Source organism: Sinocyclocheilus grahami, unplaced genomic scaffold, assembly GCF_001515645.1.
Source record: "Sinocyclocheilus grahami isolate Dianchi unplaced genomic scaffold, SAMN03320097.WGS_v1.1 scaffold959.1, whole genome shotgun sequence".
NCBI lineage: Eukaryota > Metazoa > Chordata > Actinopteri > Cypriniformes > Cyprinidae > Sinocyclocheilus > Sinocyclocheilus grahami.
In genome coordinates, this window is record NW_015506138.1 from 270,438 (window position 1) to 292,374 (window position 21,937).

General features: G+C 33.9%; 1 protein-coding gene across 1 annotated transcript in view; it reads left to right on the forward strand.

Moving 5' to 3' along the window:
- LOC107564757 (striatin) overlaps positions 1-21,937 on the forward strand; it is a 59,290-nt gene that overhangs the window by 6,296 nt on the left and 31,057 nt on the right. The window contains exon 2 of the mRNA XM_016249909.1: positions 19,890-19,993. Coding sequence (XP_016105395.1) covers positions 19,890-19,993 — 104 coding nt within the window. The remainder of the gene's footprint in view (positions 1-19,889; positions 19,994-21,937) is intronic.

A 21,937-nucleotide genomic window follows, 5' to 3' on the forward strand; every position in this document is an offset into this window, starting at 1 on the left:
GTGAGATATGTCTGATACATTACTCGACGCTGCAAAAACACGTAGAAAGCTTTGAAGCTTCCCTGAGCGCAATCACAAGTATGATGATGATCGGGTCAGTCGCACTGGTGCTCCTAAAATAAATTTCATAGTCGCACGCAGTAGTTTTCAGTCGCAAATGCGACTGAAATGGTCGCACTGTCGAGCCCTGAGACGTATCCTCTCATTATAACAAACAGTGTAGACCGAGTGTAAATAAGAGATTCATTGTACAGTGTAAGGAGCTTCGTTGATTATTATGGAGTTTTGTGAGATCGGGATGAATTAAGATGAGTGACAGCTTTTAATGGTTATTAAGGGAGTTTGCAAATGTGATATTGATTTAATACAACAGTTCATTGAACAAGAAGTTAATATTAAGTGACATATTGTCTGACTACAACACAATTGCCTTATTTTGCTCTATTTCATCAACGAAAATAGTTTAAAACAAAGAACAGCTGAGCCGCTGCGCATCTCCATTCAAACACAGCGTTTCCTTTATGAATGAACTGCGTTTTTAAATAAATCTAGTGAGTCAATGATTCAATTACCCTTTCATAAAGATAGTCACATACTTCGTTCCTGAATGAATCAGCCGTTCGAACGAATCAATTAAATGAATGATTCAGTGATAAAATCAGTGACTTACCGCCACCTGCTGGCATTTTAGTTTCATTTTTAAAGTATGTTTTCTGTTATTTAAATAATTTAATATTTCTATATTCAAAATGTTATATTTAAAACATTAATATTTAAATTTGTTTGATGATCTGAAACATTAAAGTGTGACAAACATGCAAAAAAAAAAAAGAAATCAGGAAGGGGGCCAACACTTTTTCACACCACTGTATTTGCATGTTCATTTCACCATGTTTTCCCTATTTTCTGACATCCATTGCAGTTTTGAGAAGGCTGCAAAATTTGATGCAACTCAACATTTTATGACGGCAGTAAGTCGAAAGTGTGGCTCATGATGATTTTACTGCATCTTAACACAAAGCAGATATTTAGGGTTGTTTTAGGGGCGGACACAAACTAGTATGCGTATTGCAAAGTAGTGTATTTTATGTGAGGAAGGGAATTATAGAGTGCTGCAGGCCAAAACTCTGAAATAAGTTGCATTTGAAAACGTTTGGTTCCATTGTGCTGAAGTCAATTGTTTTTTTCTTATGGGTTTTTAGTTTAAATGCCTGAAATAAGGTCTATGGTGGTTAACACAAGCTCAAGATGCTTTAATGTTTTATGATATAAAATGGGGTTTTGAAAGTAAAAACTTCATTCATTTATTTCTCCATAGAAACATTGTTTTTTTTAACAATAACTGGTAAAACTTTAAAGACAGACCTGTTGCCAGCTCTGAGGTTGTTAATCGATTGTATATGCTTTTGTTGAACCATCTGTTTGCATTGATTCAACTTATTTTTTAAATAATCATATTTAATAGCAGAATTTGTGCTGAAAAACTACATTACCCACAATGCTTTACAGAAATTCTGCCAATCAGAGATTTGCAGTGAGCAAAGCTCCGCCCACTCCCATGAAGGACCATTTGCGACTGAAAACTACTGCGTGCGACTATGAAAAAATATTTAGGAGCACCAGTGCGACTGACCCGATCATCATCTTACTTGTGATTGCGCTAAGAGGAGCTTCAAAGGTTTCAACGTGTTTTTGCAGCATTGAGAAATGTATCACAGACATATCTCACGAATCCTTTCATAAGCAAAGTGTAGACGGTGTAAATAAGAGATTCATTGCGCAGTGTAGAGAGCTGCATTGAGTATAAATGTGAGATTGCGATGAACTAAGATGAGTGACAGCTTTTAATGATTTTTAAGGGAGTTTGTAAATGTGATACTGATTTAACAGCGCAATAAACAAGAACTTAATATTAAGTGACTTACATTGACTATAACACTATGGTCTGATTTTGCTCTATTTCGTCGTCGAAAATAGTTTGAAACAAAGTCACAGCTGAGCCGCTGCGTATCTCCATTCAAACACAGCGGTGTCTCGTTAATGAATGAACTGCGTTTTTAAACAAATCTAGTGAGTCAGTGATTCATGATTACCCGTTCATAAATACTGTAACTTGCTTCATTCCTGAAGGAATCAGCCATTTGAATGAATCAATTGAATGAATGATTCAGTGATAAAATCAGTGACTTGCCGCCACCTGCTGATTTAGTTTCATGTTTAAAGTATCTTTTCAGTTATTTAAATAATTTAATATTTCTATATTTAAAACATTAATCTCAACATGAATTTATGGTTTTAATTGCACTCATTCCACCTCTGAGCCTCATTAAATGTCTGAAAATACACATACAAGCCACTTTTGTGTTCTTCTGTGCCACCTCAAATTAATTTTGTCAATACTGATTTCATTTGATTGGTAACATCTTCTTCTTATTCTGCGTCAATGTAGTTCTGGGTTTTTTAACTTGTTTGCTGTACACCTTGTCACATAGCAGCTTTTAGGCATTGCTCTGTTTTTTGTTATAAGTCAGAAATGACAAGGAGGCAGCTTCCCGCAATAGAAAGTCAATGGAGAGCGTTGGATTGGCCTAAATGCACTTACTTGCCGGCAACCCGCCAAAATAAAAGCTTGCTGATTTTCAGTTTGAAAATGATGAAAGTTCAAATTAAAATAATACAATATTAGCATTTTATTTTTACGTTTACTATAAAATAATTGTATTTAATACTCCCTTGTTATTTTAAAATAAAATAGTATTATCACACTTTATTATTTAGTTTATTATTTTATTTTTTAAAAATAAAGTGCAATAATATTGTCACTATTATTAATTTATTTTTTATATTTGATGAGTCACACTATATGCCGTGTGAGGACCGAACCAAATCTCCAGGTTCTCATATGAGACTTATGTGCACCCCTGTATATATATAAATATTTTGCAATGAACTTATATGAAAATAAGTTTTTTCTATAAATACAACAAATAACTTAAAATTAATATTTTTATATTTCTTCATCGTTTTTTTTAATGTGATTCGCAGTGCTTCATGGGATTGTAGTTTTTTCCTTCACTAAAGCCGTTAAGTACACAGTCTTTTTGTCCGTTTTGCATTTGCTTTTTTGCCTCAAATCAAAGTTTATAATGTTGTGATTCTCCTCGTAGCTGGTTGTTTTGGTTCATTGCTTTAACAAAGACTTTTTTTTAATCACTATTGGAAAAATGAATGGGAAAAATACTTCCAAAACCAATGCCACTGAAAATGCACTCTATTGGATTGTGTGTTTTTAAAAAAAATAGTATGCAGTGTTTAGTATATACTAATTCAGTGTGCAGTAAGCGGTATGCTAGTATTCCATTCTGAACATAAAACCATGTTTGTCGTAATCGACAGCTCATCTGTCCCTTACCCTCTGTTTCTCGCTGTTCTTCGGACCGTACCGACAGGACGGTTGCACAGAGGTGAATAATTCATGCAGGCCTGGGTTTCCCTCTGCTCTTGTTGCGTGTGCGTGTTGGAGCGTGTGAATGCGTGGCCATCTGCGTGCACCATCTCAGGTTTCCGCCGTGTGTTGGGTGCGGCGGACAGGAGCTTCCCACTGGCTTCAGCTCGGGTTTGACATCAGCTCATCGACTCGTGAACTCAGTCAGTCAATCACACATGACCTTATTTCCTTCTAAACGGCTCAAGTAGTGCACTAATCTCGCTGTAATCTGCTCGCTCTGCTTATTCCTGACAAACTCTTACTTCATGTGCTTTGATTTCCAGCTAATAACCGATTAACTCTCAGCTCAGACCAGAGTTGCTATAGTTCACTAAAACTACTCAAAATACTTTTGTTCATTGACATAAAGCTGAAATGAAATATTAGATCAAAACAAATTTAAACTAAAAAGAAAATTAGATATGTTTGCTTGGCAACCAACTGAAATAAATTGAAGAACTAAGAGCCGGTTTCACAGACACGGTTTAGACTAAGCCAGGATTAGGCCATAGTTCAATTAGGACATTGAAGTAATTTTAATAAACGTGCTTAGAAAAAAAACATTACTGGTGTGCTTTTTGGGACAAAACAAAGGCACTGATGTATTTTAAGATCAGTCAGTGCAAGTTTCTTTCAGTTAAACAGCTCAGACTTACTTTTTAGTCTAGGATTAGGCTTAAGCCTTGTCTGTGAAGCCGGGGGTACAATTACTAAATGGAAATAAATAAAAACTGAAACTGAACTAAATCTAAAACTGAAAAAAAAATTATTAAGCCTAAATTGTAGTATTAAAAAAGACTAACAACTAATAAAACTGACAGCAGTGCATAACAGAATTACTAAAAATTAAACTAGAATTAAATTGAAACCTGAAAACATACAAATAAAAGCTAAATCAAAATATAATTTTTCTTATTAAAATTAATATATAAGTAATAGTAAAAATGCACTGGCTTGGATATAAGCACATTTGAGGCTTTAAACCCTGTGTTGTTGTTGTTGTTGTTGTTGTTGTTGTTGTTGTTGTTGTTGCTTTTGCTTTCTCTCTTTCTCCTGGGAAAAGCTGTCATTTGGAGAAGCGCGTGTCGTGTAAGAACCAGTGTGTCAGCTTTAGGTCCCAGCATGCTCTAGTAACGCCACCCTTCATGCTTGTGTTCATGGCTCACGGCCCGTAAAAGCAAGTCTGTCCTTGTATAGAAAGGTATGCGCACCTGCCTGTTGTGTCAGGTAAACGGTGAAGGAGGAACGCCCTGCGTCGCACCTCACATCACTGTCACTTAATATCCAGTGATCTCGTCGACTTGATTGCACAGATACTGTTTAAACTGAACTGAGCTGGATGCTTGAATTGCTTAATCCAAAGAGCTGAAGCGCCGATCACACAGACTGCATTTAAAAACATGAGATGCAGTGAAAAGGAATAAACCTCCACAAATTCGTGACGTGTTTTCAAAAAATTTTACTTTCTTTAACTTTGCATGGCTTTCTATACATCTCTTGTGTGACGCGAGTGCAGCAGTCATATTTGTCCGTCTAAAAATTCACTGAATATGCGTTCTGTGTGAATGGCTTGGTTTTAACCTAATCAAGATCTTCTCCGCATTGAGCTTCTATATTTCTCTAATATTTTGAATGAATAACACAGCAGCGGCGCGGCTCGTGGGCTAAACTAACAAAACATTAAAATGCAACAACGTCACTTACATCATCACCGCATCTCGTGCTCCACTGATGACGCTCCCTGACGCACACCTAACATTCAAATGCAAATGTTTATTTTAAATTCGACTAATATTCATTCTTTATTCACAATGTCCTCATCACAGGCAGGTACAGAACTCATTTCAGCGGGTGAAGGGTGTAGGATGCAACGATACCGTTTTTTCAGATCCGATCCAGAAAAATCTGAGCATCGGCTGATTCTGATCCGATACCAGCGCAGATTTTTTTTTAAAAATCAATGTAGAATTTCTATACTTCTGTGTGTTGCCCTGATCTTCGCTCTTTTGTGTGTTAAACACAATCTGCTGTTTTGAAACGGCCTCTGTGACTCGGCAGTGTGAGAGTCATGTGACACTCATTGAACTTTTGTGGCTCGTGCTATTAGGCAAATGACCCGATTTTGGGACCAAGAGGAGAACTAGACTGTTTTGAGCTGTGAAAATGTGATCGAGACGGTGAAACAAAACCAATCTGCATTTGTTGTACAATCATATTCACAGAGATCTCACACATTTGAACGGTGTGTGTGTGTGTGTGTGTGTGTAATGTTTTTGATTATTGTTGTCCATTATCAGACTATAGATATGTTTACATTAGATCTGGGTTGACAATATTGATTTCTCAATTTTTTTAATTGATTCTCATTTTGATTCTGAAATCCCAAGAATCTATCTTTTAGTCCAGAGATGACCAAATGCCATATCACAAGACAAAAACTTTTCTAATTAAAAAAAAAAGTATTATATTTTTTTTGCATCTTAAAATGTAAAAAACTATTTGAAGTTAATTTTTTTACATAATTTAAAAATGTAAAAAAATTATTATTTTTGTTTAATTATTTAATCATTTTAAATTGTAATTATTAAATAAATTATTTAATCATTTAAAAAATATTTGTAATTATAAAAAAAAAAATTGCATACATTTTAATATAATATAGGTAGATGTAATGCAGCATTTAATTTTTGCCTTCAGCCCTCGACCAAGTTTAATTTTTGTCCCTTTGTATTAAAAATTTGGGCAGAACAAATGCAACATTTTAAATAAAAAATTTAGTATTTTTTTATTCTGTGCCATTTCTCAGTTGATGCATGGACAAAAACAAAACATTATTTGTAGTGCTATATTGTATGTTTGAATAAATCTGTCTTGAAATATTTTTTTTATGACAGCCACAGTTTAAATGTTGTGCATTGTAGAATGTAGAAACATAATTATGTCATTAAAAGTTCATATAAAGACTTCCATATGTGCGATTTAAATATTTTTAGGCTATATAACTCATTGTCTGATTGTTGTTTATTGTTATAGGCCTATCTGAAAAATAAATAGCAATTAAGTTTAATTTTAATCTTTAATGTTATACCATTATTATATGTACTGACAGGGTTCGCTGTATAGTTTACAGCTTTAGATCAACATTTTTTTCTGTTGATCGGATTATTTTTTTAGGTCTACAAAACCCCTTTCAATACAGTCGATCGAAATTGTATTTGGATTGATTGAGGTGTTTACATGAAGGCCTTTCAGTCCGATTGATCCATCAGTCTGATTATTGCATGTATACTGATGCATAAGCTGTGATGACACAAAAACACCCATAGAGAGGCCAGTGGTTCATGTGTGAGTTTATCAGTCACATGCTATTTTACCTAGAAATCTCTCTGCATACTTTTGTATGCAGAGAGTGTATTTAAAATATAGGGAAAAAATTGTGCAAGTAGTGTGTTCAGAAAACTAATAAAAATGACCTAACAAAGTACTACACAATTTAAAATAAAAAACAAAAGCTAAATCAAAATATTAATAAAAACCAGGATGAATAGTGTGAGTAAAAAAAAAAAAAGCTTCTGTCCATTTATCATCTTTTCAAATTAAATTGTAATAAAAAATGGTATCTGTATTTCACCCAATATTTAAGTTTTGTATTTTTGCAGATATTGTCGGTATCTCAATTTCCGTTCTTATGCAATATTATTTTATGGTATTTTTATATAGGTATTATATTATATAGGAAAATATATGCAAAAGTGTATTCAAAAAACAAAAAGCTAATAAAACCAACAGAATGGCGTAACTAAATTACAAAAAAAAAAAAATATTAACTTAATATTAAATGTAATGTCTAACAGTGCCATGAAAGCCTGACTATGTAAATGTATTGTTACTTTATTTAAACGATCGCTAACTTAAATATTTCACCAATTCTAATCATCTTTTCTATAAAAAAGAGCCTATCTAAGAAAACCAGCGCTGATCTCCACATTTAGAAAATTCATCCGGTTCCAGAATACCTCTCAGAGCTGATTTCTCTGCTGCAGGGTGAATGCATGTGGGCGCTCGACTCAACGAAACGCGGCTAAAACCTATAAATGTTGCCGGTTCAGGCAGTGGGTGAGGCGTTTTTGTTCAACGTGTTCAAAGGGAAGATGACACACTGCTCATCCTCCCACACTTTCCTGACGCGTAGCACCTGCCCTCGGGGAGCCCATAAATCCATACCACATCCTCACTATTTAGACCACACAGACCATTAACTGACCCACTAAGTAGTGCGCGTTCTGGCCAGCAGACACCATTAGAGGATATCCTGTGTAGTTTGCTGTACGGGGATCCAAATGAGCGTCTATTTGGGGCGAGCGACTGTTTGTGTGCTCTCTCTCTCTCTCTCTCTCTCTCTCTCTCTCTCTCTCTCTCTCTCGCTCTCTCCGAATGATGGTAACCCTGAGCAGACGAGCTCATTCATTCATAACTCACAGTGGGCTGTTTCACGGGGACTCGCCTGCTGTGTGATTGACTCATTGTTTCGTTCTTTAGACTCAGTAAATAAACTCATCTGATCATGTAAATGACGCCCCGGTGGTTTTCTTTCTAGTGCTCAGCTGCAGATTAGACCATGGCATTTTTAAGCGTTTACCTGCCGATCTGAACTCATCCTCATCGGATTGTGACGGGTCCCACGGGATGTTTTGGTGCTTTTACTGTTGTGTCCACACCTGTGGCAGCTGTAGAGATGTTCTGTATTATCAGAAAGAGCTGTGATCAAATGTACGGCTGTGTGATTTACTATTTTGAATGTTATGTTGACAATGGACCCATTCACAGACTGTTTCCACAGTTATTAACATTGTACATTTTTATTTAAATGTATGAAGGTTTTTATATTTTCATATTGTGATAACAAATTTAGCACCTTTCTCTCTTCTGACCAAATGTAATCAATCTCTTAATTTTTTTTTTCGTTTTGAAAGAGAAAATATAAATACTAGCTATTTCATCACCAAAACCCCACTTTGTGGATATAGTGAAATATTTTGAACGTTATTTTTTTACTTTGGGTTTATGTTAAATTATGTTTGGTCCATGCATTGACATTAATTTATCATCAAAAGCTCATTGGCATTTTTTAATTATCAGCATCGGCCAATAATTCAATATTTCTGTTTGTCCTATATATCAACGGGTATTTGGAATTCTTTAATTATTGGCATTGACCAATATTTTTTTTCTGCTTGGCCGATATGCTGGGCCAATATTTGGCATTTTTTTTTGTGCCTGATATGCTGACCAATATTTGTCTTTTTAAAAATATCACATTATATTTGTGATATGCCAATACGTTTTTCTGTTTGACCGATATATTGGCTGATATTTGTCTTTTTTTGTATTATTGCATGGGGCAATAATTTTGTCCTGGTTGGCTGATATGTCGGCCGAAATTTTATTTTGACGTGTACTGGACTTTTCTTTTGAAATCACTGCGAATGCCAGCACCTGAGGTCACAAAGCTCCCGTTTTCTGTTTTCATTATTTATTGTCTCTGTTTAACAATTCTGACTAATAAATTATTATGCAGAACTCTTAAACAGAGTAAACGATATATGCGAAAAAACATTAGGCCTATAGCATTTTATATTATATTATATTATATTATTAGTAATAGGAAGGCAAACGCTATAATACATTCTCATCTAAAGTTAGCTTTTAGCAAATATGCATTTCATTTAAACAAGGCTCTGAATATCTAATAGTCATTTAATTTCACTAACCTTACAAACTTTGTCTATATATATATATATCAGTGTTTCCCCTGCCATTATATTAGGGCCCCCAACGGCACCTCCGCCCCCCTTGAAGGTCAAGTTAATTTGATTTAATTATATTTTCTCTATAGCGCCAGATCACAACAGAAGTCATTTAAAGTTACCTTTCCTATAGAACAGGTATATACCTTGTTCTTTTATTAAGCAAACTAAATAGCCTTATGTTATTTATCTTATTTACACGACGGCATGTCATTTCGGTCTCTACGTTATGGTCGCGCTCTCTGTATCACGCACAGCGGAGTTCCGCCGATGCGCACGTGACGCTTCCGGTGATATTAACGTCTGCCGTCTCACCAAAAGCCGTAAACCTAGGGGAAACACTGATTTATATATATATATCGGCCATTTGCATAGTTATTGGTGTTTAATTTAATTTAGTTTAATTTGACCAAAACAAGGCTGTCTATAGCCTACACTCTGTTTAATAAGTTACACTAAAAAGCATGAAGTTATTATTGAAAAGTGTTTGTTTGGTGAAGTGGTTAGTGGTTTAGTTGTTTTTATGGCTCATGCACAGCTTATCATTTAGAATTGAATGGATTAGAAATAAAGTGTGTCGCAGGTGTGTGTGAAATATTTTACAGCAGCTGTGAATGTGTCTCGTCCAATCAGAATTTAGTTTTATGATGTTAGTTTAGATGTTTTGTACTTGATCTGATGAATCATCTCATCTGCTTTGAATCTATAAAAGATCCAAATAAGAAGACAATGATCAAATTAGATGAAGTAGCTTTCAGTTATGGATTGTAGGCATTTTCATTTGTGTCAAATTAAATACAGCATCGTTTCATCTTATTCCCGTGTCTATTTCCAGTTTAAGACATTTATTCCTTAAATGAGTGTAATCAGGTTCTGAACGGCTCACATTTGCTCGTGTAGGCGAGGTACGGTGTAGATTGGATGCTGATGAGTCGTTTTGGAGTGAGTGTTTTGTGAACGCATCTGGCTGACTGCAGATAAGAGTGTTTGAACACAGTAAGACTGTATTGGTTGCGAGCTCGGGAACAGTTGAGCGCTCAGTCATTTCTAACCGCACAAACCAACCACAGCTTGCTCAAGCAGAATGAAAGCGTTGTTTAACACACACACACACACACACACACACTGTTGCTCAACAAACGGCTACGTCACACTTTGCACACACTGAACACACACTGAGCCACTGTGTGTCTGCTTACCTACATAAAAACGCTGCTGGTTTTCATGCCGCACGCAACCACATGCGTGTCTGATTCGTTAATTCTAGTTGTGTGCTCAGATTACTGAAGCCCTAATAAACGTATTTGGACACTGATGGTGCACTTAATATTTTGCATAAAGAAAATGAAAAATATTTTTGAAGACCATTAAGTCTAACACTTGCAATTAGTATTAGTTAAAGGTAGGGATGCACCGATATGAAAATTTTGGCCGATACCGATAACCGATTATTCTTTATTTTTGAAAGCCGATAACCGATATGTTGGCCGATAAATCTATATCCAAATTGTTATATACTTTTTGAGAGCCTGATTACAAAAAAGGTCTCATCATTAAAAGCCACATCCCAAACACTTCAACATAAGCAGCCTAGTTTGAACGGTGTACGTTTTAAAAATATTTGTACTCTCCCATTACCAAATTTAGTCATAAAAAAGTCTTACAAATAAATAAAATAATGCATAAATAATGCAAACAAGTCACTGGACATCATTACACGTGTAAAGAATCAAAATGAATGCGCCACAGATCAATAAAACGGAATAGCCTCTGCACGGACAATAATTAAATGATTTTAATTACTAAACCATATTGTTGATGAAAATAATAAGAGAAAATACAAGTGGTTGTTGTTATTAATAATGATATATCAATGATTTTGAAAAAGTAACAAATGAATACCACTGTTTTAAATAGCAGCCATTGAGCTGCACGTGCTGAAGCTGAAGAGCTGAATGAACACGGTAAACTGAAGCGTTTTGCTGGCAGCTTATTTAACTCAAGGAAATGCATCCTGAGATTAATATTAATACAACATAAACATAATATTACAACTTATATATGTACAAAATGACGCAGTTATTGCATGCTATAGTCAGAATGTGTGATCCTGTTGTGGATGCGCTCTTCCCATAACAACGCACTGAAACACAGCAACTAAACAAAGAATTCACAACGTTTTATTATAATAATGTTCTCATTAGAATGTTATATACACAACATTCCCAATCATAGTTATTAATGTTGTGCACTGCTGTTTGAGCTGCGTGCGCTGAGCTAAAGATGATCACCGGTAAACTGAAGCGCTCTTTTAACTTAACCAAACGCATTCTATATGAGATAAATCAGATATACATCAAATAAACACAATATTACAACGTACAATTGCACAAAAGGCTGCAAACGAACAGCGCACATCTGAAGTGTCTCTGAAGGAAATAATGCATTATTTATCGGCTTTAAGATATCGGCCAAATTTTCTTATCAGGCCGATACCGATAACAGAAAAAAATGAGCATTTATCGGCCGATACCGATATGGCGGCCGATATATCGTGCATCCCTAGATAAAAGTCATTGTGATTTTGCAAACGAAAGTTTGAGCAAAACACGCTAACTGTTCTGTGTTTGGCTGCACAGATGAGCACAGAACACTGTTTAGAGTCCCAGCCTCAGAGGAGACGACAGAGCAGTGCATTTATTGATTTATTTACTGTATATTGCTGCTGCCACACAGATCTAACATAAACATGAGATTTATTTCCCAGCTGTTTACCTTCACAGACATAACCCACTGTTTTTGTAACTCGTGTGTGTTTTTAACATAAACTTGTGTGTGAATGAGAACTTAGTTTAGTAACGTTACTCACATGCTGTGACAGACGCTTTCTGTCCATATGTGTGCGCTCAGAAAACCCTATATCAGAAGCTTAAACTCATATGGTTTAAAACGCATGATTTCAGCGTGATAAACATGATAATCAGAACCAAAACAGATGTTTTTAGCAGGTCTGAGCTGCTCTATTCTGGAAAAGGGGGCGGGGAGCAGCAGCTCATTTGCATTTAAAGAAACAGGCCCGAAATTTGCTTTTACTCCAAATAGGCATTTTCAAAATGTTATAATAAATGATCTGTTTAGTATTTTGAGCTGAAACTTCACAGACACATTCTGGGGACACCAGAGACTTATATTACACATTGTAAAAAGGGGCATAATATGTCTCCTTTAATATTGCTTAATGCATTAGCTAATGTGAACTAAAATTGAGCTATATAGAGAGCATTTATTAAACTTGGTTAATGTTAGATGGTAGTTACTAAAATAGGATTGTTCATTATAGTAGGGATATTATAGATAACAAACTAAAGCTATAAAATAAACTTTAACTGAAATAAAAAACAAATAATCTAGTTTCTGAGACAAAGTTAGTCTTTTTCTATTTAGCTTGATGTACTAAAATCATAATATATATAATCGCTGTTGGACAGTGTTACTTTATAAAAACGAGTGACTTTTATACTTTAAATGCCATATTTAGTAATATTTGCGATTTTATGTTTGTAATATTGATTGTTTTGTCATCCATTTATATATATATATATAAGGAATATTATAATAAATACTACTATAAAGTGTTATTAACTTTTTATATTGATGATGATGATGATGATAAAATTGATTAATGCAAATAATTTAACATTTTCACCCCAGATTGACATTAATGTGGTTTGTCTAGTCTTTCTTTAGATTCTGTGCTGTTTTTTTAAATTATTATTATTTATAAATAAAACAAAAGCAGCACAACAAAAGGCGCCATTATGTACACTTTATATACAGTATGTGGTGACAGTATTGCAATTTTATATACAATTTATTTTGCATTGACAGTATTGTGGTTTAAAATATGCTTTATTGTCAGAAAATAATGCATAGAATTCACGATGCATGAAATTCATAGCGGTTCTAAAATGGCTACATTTTCTTCATGTAGAATCGAGTTTATGTTTGTATTTGGGTGTGAAATATGAGCCGGTTTTGTGCGTCTGTGCAGTGGTTGCGCTGTGGCTGTCTGTGTGTTTCGCAGTCGGATCTCTCTCTGATTGTGTCCCGGTCACTGCTGGAGATTCCTCTGTTATCTGGTGTAACTGGTTTGGTCGTCTTGGGTTCTCGTGAACAGACAGACGGTTCTTCCTGTCCACAAAGAAACTTTAAATGGCAATGATCTTTATTCACTTTAATGCATGTCTTATTGTGGTTAGTTCATTAGTGCACACATTTTCAATTTGATTTTATTTAATTTTTTTATATCTTAATTTTTTGCTATTTTTGTCTCTTTTTTTATCAGTTTTTTTATCAGTTTTTTTATTAGGTCTATATAAATTTTTAGCTTTAGTTTATTTAGTTTTAGTTTTTTTATTTATTTTAGTTTTATGTATTTATTCATATTTTTTAAATATGTTTGTATAGTTTTCGTTTTTAGCTTTAGGTTATATAGTTTTAATTAATCTTTTTTTATTTTATTATTATTTTTTTTCTTTCTATATAGTTTTGGCATTCGTTTGTTTGGGTTTAATTATTATTATTTTTTTATATGTCTGTATAGTTTTTGCTTTTTTAGTTTATTTACTTTTAGTACCAAAAATGAGAAATTTAGCATCTAGATGAAATAAAATAAGTTTAAGTTTGTTTGTTTGTTTTTTATTTCAGTTGAATGTTTATGTAATTTTAAACAATTACACATTTTTTTGGTTTTAGTTTTATTTATTTGTTTGTTTGTTTGTTTGTGTTTAAGTATTCTTAGGATAATAATCCTGCACTAAAAACAACTTTCACTCAGAAATTTCTAGTAAATTTCACAAATTATTACAATGAATCTGCAAGTACTGAATACTTGCTTTGTAAAATAATTTTAATAGTGTGGTTTTAATAGTTTTAAATCATTTTGTAATATTTATTAGTAATTTGCATGACTTTTGGTGTAAACAGTAGTTTTTCAATGCATTGAAATAAGGAAGAACCCATCCGATGGTTTCCGAGATGTCAGAGAAAGCAGCAGCGGTGATGATGAGGATCTCTTCAGTGCATGAATGAGCTGCAGCTGAAGCGTCTTCCGTTCTCTCGGGCTCCAGTCCATTTATATATATATATATAAGGAATATTATAATAAATACTACTATAAAGTGTTATTAACTTTTTATATTGATGATGATGATGATGATAAAATTGATTAATGCAAATAATTTAACATTTTCACCCCAGATTGACATTAATGTGGTTTGTCTAGTCTTTCTTTAGATTCTGTGCTGTTTTTTTAAATTATTATTATTTATAAATAAAATAAAAGCAGCACAACAAAAGGTGCCATTATGTACACTTTATATACAGTATGTGGTGACAGTATTGCAATTTTATATACAATTTATTTTGCATTGACAGTATTGTGGTTTAAAATATGCTTTATTGTCAGAAAATAATGCATAGAATTCACGATGCATGAAATTCATAGCGGTTCTAAAATGGCTACATTTTCTTCATGTAGAATCGAGTTTATGTTTGTATTTGGGTGTGAAATATGAGCCGGTTTTGTGCGTCTGTGCAGTGGTTGCGCTGTGGCTGTCTGTGTGTTTCTCAGTCGGATCTCTCTCTGATTGTGTCCCGGTCACTGCTGGAGATTCCTCTGTTATCTGGTGTAACTGGTTTGGTCGTCTTGGGTTCTCGTGAACAGACAGACGGTTCTTCCTGTCCACAAAGAAACTTTAAATGGCAATGATCTTTATTCACTTTAATGCATGTCTTATTGTGGTTAGTTCATTAGTGCACACATTTTCAATTTGATTTTATTTAATTTTTTTATATCTTAATTTTTTGCTATTTTTGTCTCTTTTTTTATCAGTTTTTTTATCAGTTTTTTTATTAGGTCTATATAAATTTTTAGCTTTAGTTTATTTAGTTTTAGTTTTTTTATTTATTTTAGTTTTATGTATTTATTCATATTTTTTAAATATGTTTGTATAGTTTTCGTTTTTAGCTTTAGGTTATATAGTTTTAATTAATCTTTTTTTATTTTATTATTATTTTTTTTCTTTCTATATAGTTTTGGCATTCGTTTGTTTGGGTTTAATTATTATTATTTTTTTATATGTCTGTATAGTTTTTGCTTTTTTAGTTTATTTACTTTTAGTACCAAAAATGAGAAATTTAGCATCTAGATGAAATAAAATAAGTTTAAGTTTGTTTGTTTGTTTTTTATTTCAGTTTAATGTTTATGTAATTTTAAACAATTACACATTTTTTTGGTTTTAGTTTTATTTATTTGTTTGTTTGTTTGTTTGTGTTTAAGTATTCTTAGGATAATAATCCTGCACTAAAAACAACTTTCACTCAGAAATTTCTAGTAAATTTCACAAATTATTACAATGAATCTGCAAGTACTGAATACTTGCTTTGTAAAATAATTTTAATAGTGTGGTTTTAATAGTTTTAAATCATTTTGTAATATTTATTAGTAATTTGCATGACTTTTGGTGTAAACAGTAGTTTTTCAATGCATTGAAATAAGGAAGAACCCATCCGATGGTTTCCGAGATGTCAGAGAAAGCAGCAGCGGTGATGATGAGGATCTCTTCAGTGCATGAATGAGCTGCAGCTGAAGCGTCTTCCGTTCTCTCGGGCTCCAGCGCTTCTCTGCAGGCATGTCAAGAGACGCCTCTGGGGAGGCGAGTGGGCTGCGTCGACGTCACTGCACTATTTCTGCATTCAGCTGCTTTTCTTGCTCTCCGGCGCTCCTAATCTCTCTCTCTTCCTCCGGCTAGCCTTTTTTGGAAAGGGACGGCTCTGCTGGAATCTCCCCCCGGGACGCTGGCGGAGACGTTTGTTTAAATGAAAGGGTTTTGAGGGTTCGAGTCTCATTTGAGGCGATTAGGCTGGAGTTATTGAGGTCCTTGTGTGACGAGGATTTCTCCCGTCATTCCTCACGTCTGTCCCGCTCTCATGTGACTCACTGTGGCCCCGTTTATTACATTTTTTTCTTATTCGTGGTTTTGCAGCAGGTGCAGAAGGTTTGGTGTTTCCCGCAGAAATCTCATGAATGATTGTGTGACTGGGTTTCACAAAGTTATTTTAGTATTATTAACATATTATTATATTTTGTATAATAGTATTATATTTATTTATTATAATATTTTGAATCAATATATGTGAGCCTGCAGCACAAAAGCAGTGTTGAGTCGCTGGGGGATATTTGTAGCAATAGCCAACAATACATTGTATGGGTCACAATTATACATTTTTCTTTTATGCCAAAAATCATTAGGATATTAAGTAAAGATCATGTTCCATGAAGATATTTTGTACATTTCCTACCGTAAATATATCAAAACTTAATTTTTGATTAGTAATATACATTGCTAAGAACTTCATTTGAACAACTTTAAAGATGATTTTCTCAATATTTAGATTTTTTTGCACCCTCAGATTCCAGATTTTCAAATAGTTGTATCTCAGCCACATATTGTTCTATCCTAACAAACCATACATCAATGGAAAGCACATTTATTCAGCTTTCGGAAGATGCATAAATCTCAATGTCACAAAATTGACCCTTAGTTTTGTGGTCCAGGGTCACATATATAGAATTATTATATTATATTATATTAGGATTATCCTTATATATATAGGATTATAAGGTGGAGGCAGGCGAGTAGTGCACATTAAAGTGAGACGAGTTCGTCTATCAGAGAGTAGATTGAGCTTTATTGAGTTCAGCCTGCTTTCATGATGAAATCTCATTAGAATCGACAGTGAAACACACGTGCCGCTCTGTTTCTTCTGTTCTTCGTGCGAGAGATCAGTGCAGATGACAGGAATAGTGATTTGATTGGTTGTTGTTAGAGGATGTTCTGTCTGAGCTGTTAAACCGGGTCTGAGCTTAAACCGGTTTGGTGTCGCTTTAATCGGATCTGTTTGGAGAAGTCAAGAGGTCGTGTGGAAGTTGTTTCAGGAGTTTATTGCTAGCATGTTTCTACACTTACCGGAGGAAGTTAAGCATTGTTTGCATTACAGACAGACATGCAGGATTTAAACATGCGTAAAATAATGCAGGGTTTGCCTCTGCATCCGTATGTGACGCTCATGAAAAAATGGAAATTATATTTTGCATCGAGAAACTTAAAATTAAGCCTATTTAGGACCATTAAGATTTTTTTGCATTGATTGATTATTTGGCATTTTCTCCTAGACATAATTCCGTTTCATAATTTCATATTCCAAGCTGGCATTCTCAATAATCTGATTTGATAATTAAAATCATTCCTTTTTTTCTATTTTTTAAAATACATTTAGTTTCATGTTTTTATAAAATCATTTTATATTTTAATTTAATATAATTTTTAAAATATAAATATATATATACATTTAAATCAGCATTAATTAAATTCAATACAACACATACTACTAGGGCTGTGCGATATTGAAAAAAATGCGATATGCGATACCTTGTTAAAAAATGCGATATGATATTGCTTAAAGTGTGAAAAATCTATTTAAATTATATTTTAAAATATTTAAAAATGAAAATGATATAACCAATTTGTTTCACATTCTTTCTTGGAAAAGAAAGCATCACTACAACTTCTGAAAGTGACCAGCAGTGTTTTAGCAGTACATAAAAAGTAATGTCACAAATCAAAAAATGTCATTTTAACATCAGTGTGAATGACTAAAAAATTATTAACACTAATTTTATATCATTGTGACTTTGCTTTCCACACACTTTAAGTACTTCTTCATATACCACAGCAAACACTATAGTCTGAGAAAGTTCAAACATGATTAAAGGCAAGTGAACAATCAGTAAAAAAAAGAAAGAAAAAGAAAAAGAAATACACAATTTACAAGCATAGATCAAATACATCAATTTCTGTACCTGAATACTAATAATTAAGTGTAAAATAACACTGCATTGTGTTCACTGTATGAATTAAATTTAGATTAATCTTTGTTATAGCCGTTTTGTTGTTTGATTAACATTAGTGACATAATCAGCAGCAGGTATTTATAGGCTGCTGTCCCTTTAAATCCGACTGCACGGATCCAGTAAAAATGATACACATCCGATTACTTTCTCAGCTGTTTACATTCATTTAAAACATAACTGACTGCGTTTACGAGAATGATCGTCAAGACGGGTACTATTGACATAATTCTGTGTGTATGTGTCTGTTCAAACACGAGGAGATGCGAAAGACGAATAAACTCGGTGTTCGTGCGCCGTCTGAAACGCGTCTCTCTGTGTGTGCGCGCGCGCTTTGCAGGTGTGCGGCAGAACTGAAGAGAGACGCTGTGCGAGATGCGGCTTGTGCGCGCGCTTCAGGTGTGAGTCAGACAGCAAGACGAGACGGCAAAGAGTTGTTTTCTGCAACTTATTGCACTTAATAACTCTTTTTAACATCAAGCAATTCTCTGCTCTATGCGTCGAACTAAAACATTGACCTTTTGCAGCGTTTTGATTTAAGTAGCCTATTATTAAAATGATATCGCACGCCCTTGCTATATGCATATCGCGATATTTACATTTGCGATATTCCGATATTTTCGATATATCGTGCAGCCCTACATACTACTATGATGTTGTACTTTTCAAATAAAATAAAATGTTATTTTTTGCATCACATTAATTAACATTTGGGATAAAAAATTCTTAATTGCCATTAAAAAGAAATGTCAAAAAATCTTTTACAAGAGTATCTTAATGCAAAATATTTTTTTTCTTTTGAAGTGCTCTTGATCATTTGAAACAGATGCATATGAAAAATAATATGCAATCATCAGCAATAGACAGCATATAAATGGAAAACTGCATAATGTTACAGAGTAAAATGTTACTCTGGACGTGATGTCTGTGCAAGCTTTGGAGGTGTTGATGGAAGTGATTTACTGGATTTATGCTTTGATAATCGTACTGAATATTATCCAGATGTAGTTTTTGATAAAAATGTGATTTTCTCACCTTTTTGCTGAAAATTATGCATTTTTATGAAACCTACCTATATTCAAGTGTTGATAAAAAAAGAATGCTTTAAGCTAGAATAAAACAGATTTTTTTGTTTAAAAGTAGAGGCTCTGATCTTTATTTTGGTCAACATTCATACAATATACAAAATATACTGGAGGCCATCAAATTTGAGTGAAAATCATCAAAATTGCTGGCGGTGGCTGGCAACTTTTTTCAAAAATGTTGGCGGGGAAAGAGTTAAACATCTAAAATTATCTTAATTTGTATGTTTTCTGAGTTCGTCAGTTCTGTTCGGGGGCCGTTGATGGCATCAGATGGACGAGCTCGGGATTCTTGAGCTGAGAATGCTGGGATGTTTTCCACATCTTCATCAACATTCCTGTGTGCAAATATCCGTGTTACGCAAGACATCGATCTGGCCTTGGTTCCCATCGCATTACAGCATTCTGACAGAATTTGTGTGTGAGTGTGTGAGTGTGTGAGTGAGAGTGTGTGTGTGAGTGAGAGTGTGTTAATGAAAATCCTTCTTTCTAGACACATTTCTAGCTCAGTATAAATAATGAGTATGTATGTTTTATTGCAGGCTCAGATTGCGTTCCTGCAGGGTGAGAGGAAAGGCCAGGAGAACCTGAAGAAGGATCTGGTGAGACGGATAAAGATGCTGGAATATGCTCTCAAACAGGAGCGGTCAGTAAAACACACACACACACACACCTTCATCATCCGAACATCATTCACGCGCGTCTGTGTGACGTTATGTAGCCTGAGTCCAGAGAGCGAGGTTTATTTGATGATGAGTTCCCATGATTCCTGCATCAAGCTCAGCCTCCGTACCGCTCAGATTATACTCGTCCTCTGTAGGGGTGTGCGATATGGACAAAAAAATCACATCACGATATTTTCTGCGATTTGTACGATAATTACACAATATTTTGCTGAGTGTGATATTGTGGTGGTATCTTAAACTGACTTCTAAAGTTTTTGATATTCTGTGTGGTGATCAGTTCACAGCAGTGACAGAAATTAATCTTTTCCAATAGGTTTAAATAGATTTTTACCTAATTAATGGGCATTGTTACATGTATAAAGCCGTTTATTCTAAAAGTGTGCGTTATGTTTTCAGTCAAATTCTTAAATTGAATCAGTCATTTAGAATAATAAGACATTTGTGCTGTTACCAAGCAAATGAAATCAGTATTTACAAAATTAATCTTTGCAATGCAGAGGAAATACAGAAGCTGGAAGGGACATTTAGATGCATTTACATACTGATTAATGCAGAACATGAATGCATTTAACCTGCAGTTACAAATGCATTAATACTGTTTTGATATTTTAAACATAAAACGTTGAATACTGATATTTAAAAAAAAAAAATTTTTTATGAAAAGATACTTTAAATGTGAAATTAAAACCGCCAGTAGGTGGCAGCAAGTCACTGTTCATAAGTGAGTCACTGCGACTGAACCGAATCATTTAAACGGTTGATTCATTCAGGAACGAAACGCCGTCATGTTGCTCAGAGACGCAAAACAGTGCTGTGGCTGTATTTGGAATTATTTTTTGCTGGCAAAATCGTGCAATAGTCTACAACGTAAGTCTCTTAATATTAACTTCTTGTTTATTGAACTGTTGTATAAATTCTATATCACATTTGTAATCAAGCCAAAAAACGGCACTCTTCGTGTCATATTGATTAACTAAATGAAATATAAATATATACATTTTCTGTCCCCATATCTTGAATTTTGGGAGCATTCTAAATGCATTTTAACAGACTGAATCATGCAGTGAATGAATGCACACTAGTCTAAACTACTAGACTTCACTCTGTAGGTGTGTTTTTTTTTTTGCGATATACTCGATAAAGTCAAATCGCACATCGTTAAAACGTGCGTCAGTAGCTGAGGTTCAGTCCTCATACAGCAGGATAACACAACCGCTTTCTGTCTGGATCTCATGCTTTCGTCACGTCAAGAAACAGCTTCTTAGTTCGGTTGTTTACAGTTACTAAGCAACAGCTCATTAATATTGATTTCATCTGATATGTGTCACTGGAGTCTTTGAATGAAGCTCATTTAATCTGAATTTACAGTCAAAACTACCTGTAAAATAATATTAGATGTGCTGTTTTTCACAGTTGTTTTCGTCCTTAAATCAAATGCTAGTACTTTAACTGTTGTTTTGTTAATCGATTAATCTATTTCTCAGATTAATTGGACAAAAAAAAGCACAGTTAAAAAATATATATATATTTTTTTTTTTATAATTAAAAATTAAACGATAAAAAAGCAATGTTGCAACTCGCTACATTAATACTGAATTTATCTATGATAAATAGGTTTTAGTCTTTTGACTTTAACTCAAGAGAATGGCTATAAATAACTATTATTTTGTTAATCAATGAATTGATTGATTATTTCTCAGATTAACTAGATGAAAAAGCACAATTTTATTTTCTGTATTTATATTTTAAATATAAATATCTGCTAGGGATGTAACAATATCAAAATCTCACAATGCGATATTATTGTGATATGAAGTCCACGATACAATATTTATTGCGATATTTAAAAAGAAAAAAAAAGACATGAAGGATTGGGAAAAAATGAAAATTTTGTACATTTTAAA